Here is a 14,152-nt window from a genome sequence, read left to right as displayed (position 1 = left end):
CCATTTCATTATTCTATTGAAACTAAGACTGTCTAATGTTGCCATGAAAGAGAGGATTGTTATATCTGGCATTAATTTGGTACGTTTGAGTTGTTCTCTGTTAATTTCTGACATTTCCCATTTCATTGGTCATTTTCGTTGTGATCCAGCAAAAGAACCTCGGCTTGGTTGCTCAACCTACAAGAAACAGAAGACCAATTTCCCCATATCACATCCTGCCAAAGAGATGCATTGGAGAATGTTGTTTCAGATACTGAGTAGAAGTTAAAAAGAGGAATGTCATGGCTGGAATGGCTTGATAATAAGCCTGCTGTGTCAGACTTACTTGGGGCTATCATCAGTATCAAATTATATGTATTTTGCATGACTTTATTGTTATAGGTGTCAGAAACGTTTGTGTCTTTCTGCTATTTCTTTACGTTCTCGATTCCATTCTTGTCAGTTTGGCAATAAGTACCAGTCTTGTACGGTTGATCAGCTGACTAAAGCTATTTATTTATTTTTAAGGAAGTGTGTGTTGTTCCAAGGTTAGAAATCTTTTCACTGGTTGCTTTAATATTTTGATTTGTTAAATATAAGGCAGGTGTGTTGATTCGCTGGTTATTTCCTTATTTGATGTCTTAAGATTGATAGCAACTGAAGCCATCAGTCTTCAAATGGCAGCAAGAAGAAGAAATTAATTCTTATTCATTACATAATTTGATAACACTGTCAAATCAGTTTAGTTTCAGTGTTTGTTTTGTGTTTTCAGTCCTAAATAGAAAGCTGTTTAAATGCAGGGAATTATCTTTGCTTCCATGGAGTTTGCTATGGCAAAATACAACTGAAATAATGTTTGTCTTTTCTAAATGTGGTTGTCTCATTGATAGAATGTTGTAAGCCTTGTGAAAGGCAGTTTTAGCATCTGGAATTCTAATGGTCTTGTAAGATGATTGAAATAGTTAAGAAGTGTATATTTTAAATACTAACTCATTGTGGTGATAGACTAAGATGCAACGCTGATATGCCTTGCAAAAATAGCAGTACACTGTTTGTTATTCTTTTATTTTATTTGAGCAGTTTCTTTTTTTTTCTTTGCTTTTTCTTTGCTATAATCTTGCTAGCTTTTAGAATATGTCTTTCTCAAAAAAAGACTTAGTATTCACATACTTTAATGTGACAAGAAAACACCAGATGTCTCATCTGACTTTCAGCATGGCTCTGGTAAAGATCGAACATATATATTGCTTTTATTTTTAATTTTTTTTAATGACGGCTTTTTGTTAATTTATGTAAAATATATCTTGAGAGTTCTGTCATAATTTTTCTCTCTCCATTTTGTCTCAGTGAAAAGCTAATGAAAATTATGGTTTTTATGCTTTTGAGCTTCATGCATAAAGTCACATTTTATATCCGTAGCAAGTTATTTGCTGCAAATATAATTTATAATTTGTTTTAGCCATTTTCTTCAGTAAAATGACTGTAGGTCTATGTTCATCTATGGTGACATCTGTGTGTTTTTTTTCCCTCCCCAAAATGTCATCTTCTGTCTGTTTTATTATGAATAAATAACAATGTTTCATCAGATGTTTGGTAGTTAAGGAGTGAATGATTACTGCTGTCTTCACTCTATTAAATAGAGTCAATACATGTTCCTTTATATAATTCTTATGTGACTATATTTGCAAACACTTCGTTTCATTTAATCTTGCATATAATTAAAGCAATAAGTATAATTAGTATAATTGTTTCATCTGTCCAGTACTGATGTTGTTAATTTTGAGCTTTTCAGTTAAGAAGTAGACTCTTTCATCGTTGTTGCTGTTATTACTCTGTTGCATTTGTAGCCATTTTATGTTGTAGCAAATCAATGTTAATATTTGTGCTTTGTTTTATTTTTTTAAAACTTTTTTATTTTTAGTTTTAATGCTTTGTTTTTTTTTTCTTTTTTTTTTTTTCCAACAATACTTCAGATTTCAGGTTGAAAAAAAAATATTGAGTTTGCTAGACAAGAAGAAGACTGAAACCTTACTTTGTAAGCATATTTTCACATCCCAATCTGTTATGAGGTTCTTTGATTTTATTTCCCCTCCTCTTTTTCTTATTATTTAGTTTGATAATTGTCACATTTGCTTTTGTAAATTATCATATTTATCAGAAGAAATTGATCTTCAGAGCCTTAGAAAAACCATCTTGCCACCGTTTCTGCTGCTAACAGCTTTTGGGTGCTGTGTCACCCACCTCATACTTATTGCCTTTAATATTGCATAGGATTCTAGCAATTATTAAACTATACAAGCATGCTCCTCCTTAAAGGAACAAGAACATTTTCAAAGTTGTGGTGGATGATGAAATTTAAACGTTTTTTGTCTTCATTTAGTTCAAAACTTCAATCTTTCATTACTCTCTCTCAAGACGAAAAGGAACATGATATATAAACATATATCTACTGCAACAATATTTTCCTTTGTTGTGCCTGGGGAGAGCCATTACACCAATATTAATAACACATGCACTGGTTCAATTCCACTACTTTACTATTAAAAGGTCGTGGGTCGAGTCCAGAAGCCTGGTCCTAAAAGTTTCTCAGACTGACTTACTCTGTTAGATACAATCTAGTTTGAGTCAACGTTCACAGTAATTACATGCATAAACATGCACATATAACTATATAAACACACACACACACACATCAGTCAGTTGGTTGGATAGATATTTAACCAACTGACTAATAATGAAAGAGTGGAATTGGACAGGTGCTTGTGTTATAAGTATTGGTGTAATGGCTCTCGCCAGACACAACAGAATTCGTTTCAACACATGAATTCACAGAAAGAATCTTGCAAACCAAATACAAAAACAAAATCTTTTCTTTTCTTTTCTTTCCAAAATCACTTTTATGATGAAAACAGAAAGTCTGAAAGTTTTCCCTCAGTTATACCCACACGAATATATTTTGTCTCGTATTATTTCTTTAGATGATATAAGCAATTATGGTGGGTAGTGGAGGTGTGTATAGTTTGTGAAGGATATGCAGAAATATGTATAATACGGGCTTATTGCATATATTAATATGTATCTGGGTGTTTGTACATATAAATTATAAACGTGTATTTGTGTGTGTTTACTATGTATCTGTGTGTGTATACATATATATATTTGCGTGTTTTCATGTAGTTATATATGCATGTGTATGCATGTATGTAATTGCTGTGTGAAATATGTTGACTAAAACTAGATTGTATTCAGCTTAAAGTCAGTCTGAGATACTCTTAAGAGCAGGCTTCTGGACTCGACAAAACAGTGGTTAAAAAAACAAAACAACAGTATTTTCATTTTTATTTTTTTAACTTCCTCTCCAACTTCAAAAATAATAATTACATATTTTCTTATTTATACTGCTCTGGTGATTTCTTTTTTCCACAACAGGCACTTTGGATGGTTGCTATGCTTCGAATGAAATTTGTGGGCATGCATCCCTCTTTGCTTCCTCATAAGCCATTTATACACGTGTGCGCATGCATGTAGAAAGAAAATTGGCACACACTGAGAAATGTGTGTGCTTCCTACGTTTCACTCACTTTGGAAACTTCTGTGATATCTTCTTCTGTCTTTCTAAATTTGCTATTCCAGCCTATTTTAATTCTGAATGTAACATTGGTTTTAGTTTACGCTTTCCAGCATGACAAAGCTACATGTTTCAGTTTTGTACTGCACAAGATTTTGACCATGGGTTCATATCAAATCATTGATTGAAAATTTTCCTTTCCTGCTTGGAATCTCTGTTTCTATACAAATAACCATTAATGTGTATCTGTGTGTTTACATATGCATTCCGTATGTTGACATGAATTCCACCAGACATTTTGAGTTAGTTTTGTATGGCTTGATGGCCATCCTATTGCCAGTCTTTGTTTTTTTAAGTGTGATACTTTTTATTCCACTGGTCATCACCAACTGAAATTAAAATTGTCGGGCTGCAAGATATAATGTGTGTAAATGAGCATTACTGTCCCCTAAATACTGCCAGTGTGATGTCACTCGGAATCCCACACAATAGGCTTCCATTCAAATTGCATCTACCAAATTTCACTGACAAGGCATGGCTGGCCTGTCTGAGTATAGTAGAAGACACTTGCCCAAGTGTACCTCTTACCTATATATATATATATAGCTGAGTAGTTGGTGTTAGGAAGGGCATCCAGCAGTAAAAATCCTGCCAAAACAGTCACAGAAGTCTGGTGCAGGCTTCTGCCTGGCCAGCTCTTGTGAAACCATCCCACCCATGCCAGCATGGAAGGCATTTGTTAAGCAATGATGATATATATATATATGTGTGTGTGTGTATATCGGTACCTTGCATATCGGTGTTGTAAGAGGCTTGTAGTGAGATTAGACACAGAAAAACTTGTGCAAGCAAAGAAAAGATATAAAACACACACACACACATATGGAAAAGGAGAGAGAGTAGAAGAATGTGTATATCCTGTGTATGTGTCTGTGTGTGTCTAGTACACTGTAAGTGGCTGGTAATTAGAAGGACATGGCATGGACTTCTGACCTCTCTATGAGGACAGTGACTCTAAATAAGAACTGACTCTGATTATGACAACACCTCTAACCCATGCCAACATGAAGTGTGGACATAAGATGACAATGTTCAGCATTTTAATTAATATAATTTGTATATATCATTATTTTACTTGTGTTTTCCATGCTGATGTGGACTGGACAGGTCCTCACGAGCCTACTTGGTTTTTAACGAGAGTTACTACCCTCTTAGATGGGTTGGATGAGCACATCTTGCATCTGCATTCCATTTTTAGCATGGTTTCTACAACTGGATGCCCGAATGCTTGAGTGAATAGTGTCCTTGTCCAGTTGAAACAACTTTCTAGACCCTCTCTTATCTCTGCTTGTTTGTCAACCACTTCAGATGTTCTGGATATGTTTCATTGTGGCACCAGCACTGCTGTTGCTGCCTTGTACTGAGCCAGCCTCAGATGTATTCAACACTCTGTGATGTTTGATTCTGGGCAGTGTTACCAAGAGGAGGGGACCAAGAGGAGGGGACCAAGAGGAGGGGACCAAGAGGAGGGGACCAAAAGACAGATGGACGAGTACGAGAGATGGTAATGGCAGGAGAGAGAGATCAAGTCCTGCATGGTGATATTGATGGGTGGCAGTAAGAAAATTATGGGGTCATGTGCTGTTGCTGCATTCACTATTTGTTGGTATATTCCTAGATCCTCCTGGTTGAACTGAGGTTCCCAACTGGGAAGTCTCTGTTCAGTCTAAGGAGGCCTATAAGGGAGAGTGAGGGACTTCAATAACAATTTGCCGGGGGGGGGGGGGGGGCATCAGTGATGGCTGGCTGCATAGAAACGTTGAAAATACAATGTATTGGCAAGGTATAGATCTGATGCTACCCTTCATACATAGGCATCTTGATAAAACACTTTTAAAGTAGCAAGTGTGTCTCTTACCTAATCACCATTATTAAATTTCCATTTACTTCCACTTACTGCCCTCTTCCCAAACATACAAATATGGATACATATACATTCCAGCTTCCGTTGCTACCATCATTTCGGTGATTGTTTTTTTTTGCTGTTCTTGCACAGATGAATGGTTCTTCTCAAGAACTGGCTTTTCTATCATTGTCTCTTTGCTGTTGCCTTTGTGAGACTCAATATTCTTAGTTCGGTAGTCACCACTCTGCTGTGTATTTTCTGAGGTCTCTGTTTTCCACTTATTCCATTCACTTTAAGTATCTTAACTTGCTTTGTACAGCTATCATCCACTATATCCATCAAATACTCATAATTTTCTCTTGAAAACTGCTTCTGATTATGTTTGTATCCGGTTAGGGTTAGTCTTAAACGAGAGTTACTAACCCCTTAGATGGGTCGAATGAACACCTCTTGTTTCTAACCCTAACCCAATTCTATTCAGTCAATTTGTGCTCAGCTGTTTTTGCACACCCAGTGGATTAAGCTCACTTTATTTTTCTCATCTTCTGAAATTCTCTGCATTCACTACTCACATCTTACTAACATGCACCACTCGTTTATTCAGAAGCATACAATTTGTCCTTCAGTCTTTTTCAGTCTGTTCCAACACTGGCTACCATGCTTTCAGAACATCTATCTACTTTCACTGATATTTAAGTCACATTATACTCACATACACACACAATGAATGTATGTATGTATGTATGTATGTATAATATATTTATATATATAGGTAGATATTTTACAATTTGCTCAATAAAAGCACACATGAGCATAGATTCATTCAAATGGTTTGAAGGTTCTGTAAATGTAGTTAATTGCCGTTTTGTTATGCAGGTGACATTAACTCATGGTAGTGAGTATTCTACAAGTGTAGCAGCTAGAATAAGAATGGTGGGGGAAAAATCAAAGAGTTATTTCTTCTGTTGGCAGCAATAAATTTTGTTCTTAGTGATGGGGAAATTGTATGAAGATTGCGAGGATTGTGGAAGCTGGAAAGAAAATGAAGCAACTGTTCTTCATGGGATGAGCAAGCTTTGAGTGTATCAAGTGTTGGAGAGTACATGAGCCGAGAGACGAGGTGGATACACGAGGAGTCAGGTTTAGTGTGCAAGAGGGAAAACTATCTCGGTATGTGATACATGTAAAGGATGAGAGTGTGTGTGTGTAGATATATGCCTCAAGATTTATTTTGTTCAGAGTTGACTATGTATCTGTGACTTGGACATTTCTTTCTAGGGCACATACCCGTAGAGTTGCTAGCCTGTTGCCCCTGCCCCTTCTGTATACCCAGGTTTCACCAGTCATGCATTCTCATCCCCTCTTTGCAGTCATGTGAACTCTCTATTCCTTCACCCTCAGCAATGCTTTACCATCCCATTTATATTCTTATCCTCATACCTTTAGGACATGCCCTGACACTTCGCCACCATCACTTTCTCTCTCTCTCTCTCTCTCTCTCTCCTCTCTCTCTCTCTCTCTCTCTCTCTCTTCTCTCTCTCTCTCTCTCTCTCTCTCTCTCTCTCTCTCTCTCTCTCTCTCTCCCCCTTGCTTCTTTCACTCTCTCTCTCCCCCTTGCTTCTTTCACTCTCTCTCTCTCTCTCTCTCATCTCTGACTGGAATAACAATGTATCTTCTTTACAAGACACATGTTTCTGTCCCTCTATCATTTCTCTTCATCTGGCACAAAGCTGCCATCCAAACGACCTTTGTTCTGCAAGTTACTTGGCAACCTTTTTGGTGCTCGTACATGGAAAGCATCCAGCTGTAAAAACTATGCCAAAGCGGAGAGGAGCTTGGTGCAGTTCTTTGGCTTGCTTCTGTCAAACTGTCCAACTCATGCCAGCATGGAAGGTGGAGATTAAGTGATGATGATGATATATACATACTGGGAGTCGTATTACACGTAGTGTCTCTCCCACTCGTTTCATTCTTCTGCTGCTGGTACAGAAACCAAATTTTTTGTTTGCACTCCCCACTCCTACATCCTCTGCATGCATCTCCCCCAAGAAAAGTAATCCGCTCTGATCTTGCCAATTATTTTCCTATTACTCATTTCTAATATCTCAAAACTAATGGAGACAACCATTAGCAACAACATTCTTCATTACTTTGAATTGCTCTCTCTTCACAACATCTTTCATTAAACCGAATCCATTAAAGACATACTCTATTCTCCGGGTACCTTTACCCTTTACCATTCAGATTATCCTGTCAAATGTGACGCTTACTTTCATTGTTTTGAATTAATCATACACTGTCTTGTAGCTTCAAGATTTCGATGGCATAATTGTTTAATTTTAAAATGACTTTGTAGCGTAAGTGTAAGATGCTGGATCTGGCTGTTTTGAAATACAACTGATAGAATATTTAGGCCAGATATGGTCAGTTTAAATACTAACTAAGTTAGAGAAACTTAGTGGAAACAGTGCTGTCACACTTGACTTGAGCAAAGCCTCTTATCAAACTTGACTGCCCCTTGATCTCTGCAGGAGTTGGCTTGAAACAGTTTAAGCAACAATGGCATCAATCTTCTCATCAGTCATAGAGGGTCTGTGAAGACCATGGGTACTATTCCTTCCTCCAGACCCAACAAAACAATATTAAACGTGTCCCTCTTTTTTTATGCTGCTGGAGAGTGATTTTGGCTACTATTTGTAGCAAGCAGGTAACACACTCTAGAGGTTACATATCTGGAAAAAATGATCCTCAACCTTTGTTTTTAGTTCCTCCTTCTCTTGAAATTGCGCTGGTCATCTAAGGCACCATTCGTCTTGTGTAAGCATGTTATATTTATCAACAACCTGCTGATCACATCCAGCCAAGAACCTTTTGGGGCTCCCAAATTTATAATTTACACATGGAATTTTCACTTTTTATCTTTTATTTTCACTCCTTTTACTCCTCACTCATCCTGTGGACTGAGCCCTACCATCTTGGAGAATATTTTCTTAGTTGAGTGCAATGTGTGAAATGCAATTTTATAGCAGATTTCAGCAGGGAACTTTGTTGTTGCAATTTTCATTTTTCTACAGGTTTTTATATTCTAGTGCACAGGAAATAGAGCTGGGGATTTCAGTGTGAATGTTTCAGATGGTTAACTCAGTTACTATTGTTTTAGATATACTCAAGAGCGAAAGATATTTGTTTACATAAACTTTTATATTGTTTTATTGAGCAGGAGTACATTTTGATGGTGCAAAGTAATTTCTGTTGGTTTATCAATTGATTTCTCTGTGATTCTTTTAGTAGTTTGATCATTCAACTGTATTTTAGTCAGATCAATCTCAGTAAGTAACATTTTAGTCTTGTACTTATTTGACCAACCTTTATTGAATGACCTAATTACTTTACTATTTAAAAAGAGTACAACTTGACTCATACTTTTCACTGACAGAGCTCAATAAACACAACACACACACACACACACACACACGATGAGCATCTCTATAGTTGTTGACCGAATTCCACTTGCAAGGCATTGGCTAACCAGAGGCTACAATAGAAGACATTTACCTGTGGTGTTTTGGAATTGTGAAGTAAATCACACAGCTACGCCCACACTGTGAAATATACACCTTGCAGGTAGTAGTAGTAGTTGTAGTCTCTACTCTTTCTCAGTTAGTTACTAAAGAACCAACTGAGAATAATCTTCAGTGGTAAAACTCTTCAAGTCAAGGCACCAGCTTTGATTAGTTTATTTCAGACACAGAGAAGAAAGCTAAACTTGCACCCCTCCCCCACACCACTGCATTATCATCATCATGTTCATGTTGTATTGTTCACTAGAATCAGATACATTTACAGCATAGACTTGAGAAGAAACAAGGACTCGTTGAAGATTAAAGCTACTCTGTTTTAATTTTATAGATTTAAAATAAATTCTTCAGCTAATTAACTGTATCTCGATCATTATCAACTTTTGCCTCACTAAAACTGTCAGAATTGAAATCACCCAAAATTGACATTTAGATGGAAAAGTTTCCTATTAAAAAGGCAATGACATTGGCTTCTGTTGTATTAAAGTATTAAAGGTGTCTTCGCTTATGATGGTGGTGTGTTGGGTCGGTGGATATTGTAGTTTCTTAGTGCTTTCTCCAGATGCACACGACATGAAGGTAGCACTTGTATAGTTAATGAAAGGTCAGGTGTCCAAATACTTCGCCACTCAGGTTACTCTCTCAAATATAATCCTTATTTATTCCCTTTGCTTTGGATTAATCATGCATTAACTTCTAGCTTTGAGATGTCAGTGATGTGATTGCTTATTGTTAAAACGACATTGTAAGATAGGTGTGAGAGGCTGATTTAAATATCAAGAGGTTAAATGAGTGAGCAGAGGAGGTGGTGGTGGTTGGCTTGCAGGGGTGGGTCGGTGTAGGAGCTTCTTGTCACCCTTTAGTCAGTATAGAAGTTCATAGAAGCCTGTCTTCATCAACAACTTCAACACATTCTTATGGCATTTTCATCTCTCCCAAGATATTTGAAATTCCACATACCAAATAAGAACAGTAAACTGGTAGAATTGGTTGTGTCTTGAACCAAATGCCTTATAATCTCGTTTATAATCCTACCATGGTTGATGATTCTGTTCATCTCTTTCCAATATCAATAAAATATCTACCAAGGATGTTCTCTTCAACCAGTGTCTTTGATGGTGGTGGGGGAATAAATATTCCAAAATCTGCCCCAAACTATTTGCAGTTGTTGCACTACCATCAATTTGTAACCGTGTTCTAGCAAAAATTAATCTCTCCCCCCGCCTCTACCAAGGAGCTGCTGTCTTATAGATAGGCACTCACTATTTCTTACTGGTTGTTTCAATTTAAATTGGTCCATTTCAACTATTTTACAATAATAATACATTGACAGTAGAATAGATTATTTGGTTAGATTTCTCGTTTTTGAAGAGCATTCATTGTTTGTCACTTCAGATTTATGACAAAATTTCAAGCATTTGGGAAACTGCAGTGAATATCCTGTATGTAACAAGTACCTGTAACAGATATCACTTGTTCCTAGTTTTGTGTGTTTTTGTGAAACTTAAAGCATTTAAAAAAAAAAAAAAAAATTCCTCTCATTATTGTTAAATTTAGATTCTTTTTCATGTCTTCTTTCCTTTTCCTTTTTGCAGTGTCTGGAACACGACCTGGAACACGAGAGCGAGAGAAACGCAGTAGCAGCAGACTACATCGGGGTCTCCCCACTAGCACTGAGGTTAACAAGGATCAAATTAGAGTTCCAAATAATCCTGTTCAATCAAATATGATTCCACCATCAGCACAAATTAATTCAGGACTTCGACGAGGCAGTGCTTCCAAAGATGAGACAACTGGACGGTCAACTTCTTCGAGACACTTGCGCAAATAAAAATAATTAAAACAAAAAACAAATTACAATGAATAAAATTAAGAGAAAAAAAGCTGCTGGTCAGAAGTGTGTGTACGTATGTGTGTGTGTCTGTGTGTACGTATGTGTGTGTGTATGTTTGTGTGTATGTGACTGAGCATTTGTTGCCACTTGTCTCTGCAGACCACTTGTCACACATCACTATTATTACTACTACCACCACCACCACCACCACCACACCACCACGATATTGAACGGTGGTCGTTGTTATAAGACAGCCATAATAGCTCCACTGAAGCTGCCAGATCAATTTTATACACACACACACACCACACACGCACACATGACTGCTTGTCTTAATGTCAGATGTGCACTGTACGCCTACCTATCACAACCACTTTGCAACCTTTCTTTCATTTCTAGGGGTCTTTCTGTTTTTCTTTTAGCTGAATTAATCATCTTAGCAGCTAATTGGGTTCTAGGTTTTAGGCACAGTTAGATTTAGGGAAAAATGAATTGGTGTGGGTGGTGATTACTACTACTACTACTACAGTGCTAAGAAGAGTTACGAAATGCTTGTTCTGCATCGAAACCCACAGACAGAACTTTAGGAATTGTGGTACCCTTGTTCATTCTGTTCAAGTTGGCGCCCTGACTGTTTCTTGTATTACTGCTGCAATTGAACTTTCTTCTGCCGTTCTCTAGGATTTAAAGTTTTCTAGGAGCAACAAATGCAAACAGTAGGTGCCACATTATGTTTTGGACATTTTTGGAATTATTATTCCCCAGAAACCAATTGAAGACGACAAGTAGTAATGTGCAAAATAAAACCAAAACCTCATATTGCTAAGTCCCTTACATTTGACACGTTCATCATTTTGTATATATAAGCTATTGTTTTTCCCAAGCAAGATATTTTATAGTTAAATATACTTTGCCTTTTTTTTTCAAAATTTTTTTCTTTCTTCTACTGTATGGTCCATTCCAAAACAAGCTTCAAAGCCATTCTTAAGAGAAGCTGTCTCTTCTGTTTAATACCATGTTCCAAAGAAAAAAAAAAAAGAAAAAAATTGTTTAATAACTTAGATATGTTATTTGCTTGTGTTTGGAGTCTTTTCAGCATTGTATCACCAGAGATAGCCAGTTAGCCATCTCGGTGTTTTATGTATTAGAGAAAAATTTCCAAGTTACCACCCCCAGCCCTTAACCCATTCTCCCACCCTTCCACTGTCATTTTCGGCTTTGTAGATCTGTCCCCACGCCCCCTTTATATCACTTTCCTGATTTTAATTGTTTGTTGCATTTCATGGAATCTTAAACTTGTTTCCTTCTTCAAAAAAAAAAAGAGGAAAACAGCAATTTTGTTTTAAAAGAAAATACTGATGTGCATTGATTGCAATAAAATAAACCTTTTTTTCCAATAAAACGCTTGAGTGTACATGTCATACACACACACACACACACACACAAAACATACACACACCTACACATGATCCCCATTCACTTTCACTTTTATTTAAAACTGCTAAATAAGAGAATTGCTGTCTCATGTTTGATGTGATGAACTCTTGTGTTTGTAAGGCCCTGTCCCTCAACCTTTTAATGTTAAAACAACAAAGGTGGATATCAGTCATAGGTGTAAATATTTGTATAACATTTGTATAATTTTTCATTTTGTCACTCTCTAAAACTGTCTTTTATTAAACCCTTCCCACATCTTTTCATTTTCGTTCCTCCTCTTTTTGTAAAGGCAAAGTAAAAATTGAAGTTGACCAAGTCTGATGACTATTTTTTTTATTTTTATTTTGTTTTTTTTTTATTTTTGCCCCCTACCTCAGAAATGAACACTCCAGAAATTTTGTAAAACCCAAATGTTTCCAACTTATCTTTTAAGTTATTTATTTTGTTGTTTGATGTTTTTTTCCCCCCTCTTTTCTTTGACCCTCAATTCCAACAATGTTGAGTGCAAGAAGAATAGACAAACCAAACACTTATCTGAGATGGCCTTAATTATCTGTAAATATTGTTTGGCCAAAATGTTTTAAAGAGTTTGCTTGCTTAGATTTGATAGTTGAAGATGTGTGTGTGTGTGTTAATCTACTTTCCAGTACAGGCCAGTATCTATAGCAACAATGATGGTGGTGGTGGTGGTGGTGGTGGTGCTGGTGCTGGTGACAGTAAACAAGCTATCTGCACTAACAGAAAGTTTAACTGCCTCAAACTTTTACCTCTTAAAATAAACACTTCAAACATTGAAAAGTTCTCTTGCCGCTTTGCTCACCTAAACTTTTTCAAAGTCTGTTTGCCTTGCTCACTAAGCAGGCTCCCCAACCCCATTGTGTGCTGTGTGCAGTACCCCCTCCCCTTTCCTCCTCCTCCTCCCTGTGTTGAGATGACCACTCTGTTGTATTTGTATGAGAAATGTTCATAACTTATTTTTTTATTCGCATCTAGACAACTTACTGCAAGGCAAGAAATAAATTCCTATTTTAGAATTTGTTCATTTCAGTTTTTCAAGTTATAAAAGTTTATAATTTCTCATTCCTGTTACTTATTCTATTTATAGAAAATAAAATTTTAGTTGTAAGGTAATTTAGTCTAAAATTTCAATATTGATATATATATATGTTTAAAGTTTCCCAAATCTTTCCAAAAAAATGTATGCCTGCAAAATTTAAAAAGAATATTTATAGTCTTATCCAAATTTGCCATACGTTTGGGAAACTTATCTAAAAATGGCTCCTCCTTTCCCTTAAGGGCTTTAAGGACCAACTCAGTCAATGATTGATTATATTTGAGCAATGGAAGCTGCATTTTCAGATTTTAGTTTGCCTTCTCTCATATTTGTAGTGGTTGCTTATATTCAACTAGCTTTAATCCTCCCACTCTCCCCATGGTATATGGGCTTCAACTCCCTTATTCTCCTTTGAAACATTTTCTAAATATCCAGTACCAAGGACAGATTAAAATACATTTCATCTTTTGTTCAAGTAGCCATGATACACTCAAATCCAAACTACAAACATTTTTTCCAAGGAAATAAAAAAAAAAAAATACTAAGAAAACGTATTCAAATTAAATTTTTTTTATTTGTAAGTTTTTTGTTTAATTTTTTTTTTTTTTTTTTCCAATGCTTGATGACAAAGTCTAAAATATTTCTAATTTGATGAATAGAAATTGTTTTGATTTGATTTTTGTTCGAAGGAACTTCAATCTCTTTTTTGGTCAGATTTGAATGAATGTTTACAGTTCAGCCTCTATAAAATACTTGTCTTCAGCTCTCACTGCCCAACTTTGACTATCATCCTCAT

The 14,152-nt window shown here is 36.2% G+C and overlaps 1 protein-coding gene across 4 annotated transcripts in view; it reads left to right on the top strand.

Annotated features, from left to right (window-relative positions):
* LOC115223193 (casein kinase I) overlaps positions 1 to 13,895 on the top strand; it is a 121,080-nt gene extending 107,185 nt beyond the window's left edge. For 3 of the 4 annotated variants that reach the window (XM_029793645.2, XM_029793644.2, XM_029793643.2), the window contains exons 10-11: positions 1,953 to 2,014; positions 10,627 to 13,895. In XM_029793645.2, the coding sequence (XP_029649505.1) occupies positions 1,953 to 2,014; positions 10,627 to 10,862 (298 nt within the window). In that variant the 3' untranslated portion in view covers positions 10,863 to 13,895. The remainder of the gene's footprint in view (positions 1 to 1,952; positions 2,015 to 10,626) is intronic. The other variant, XM_029793647.2, reaches the window with a different exon arrangement.
* The last annotated feature ends 257 nt before the right edge of the window (positions 13,896 to 14,152 follow it).

This window comes from Octopus sinensis, linkage group LG22, assembly GCF_006345805.1.
Source record: "Octopus sinensis linkage group LG22, ASM634580v1, whole genome shotgun sequence".
NCBI lineage: Eukaryota > Metazoa > Mollusca > Cephalopoda > Octopoda > Octopodidae > Octopus > Octopus sinensis.
The sequence above is the reverse complement of the archived record's forward strand: the minus strand, read 5'-3'. Positions and strand labels throughout refer to the sequence as shown.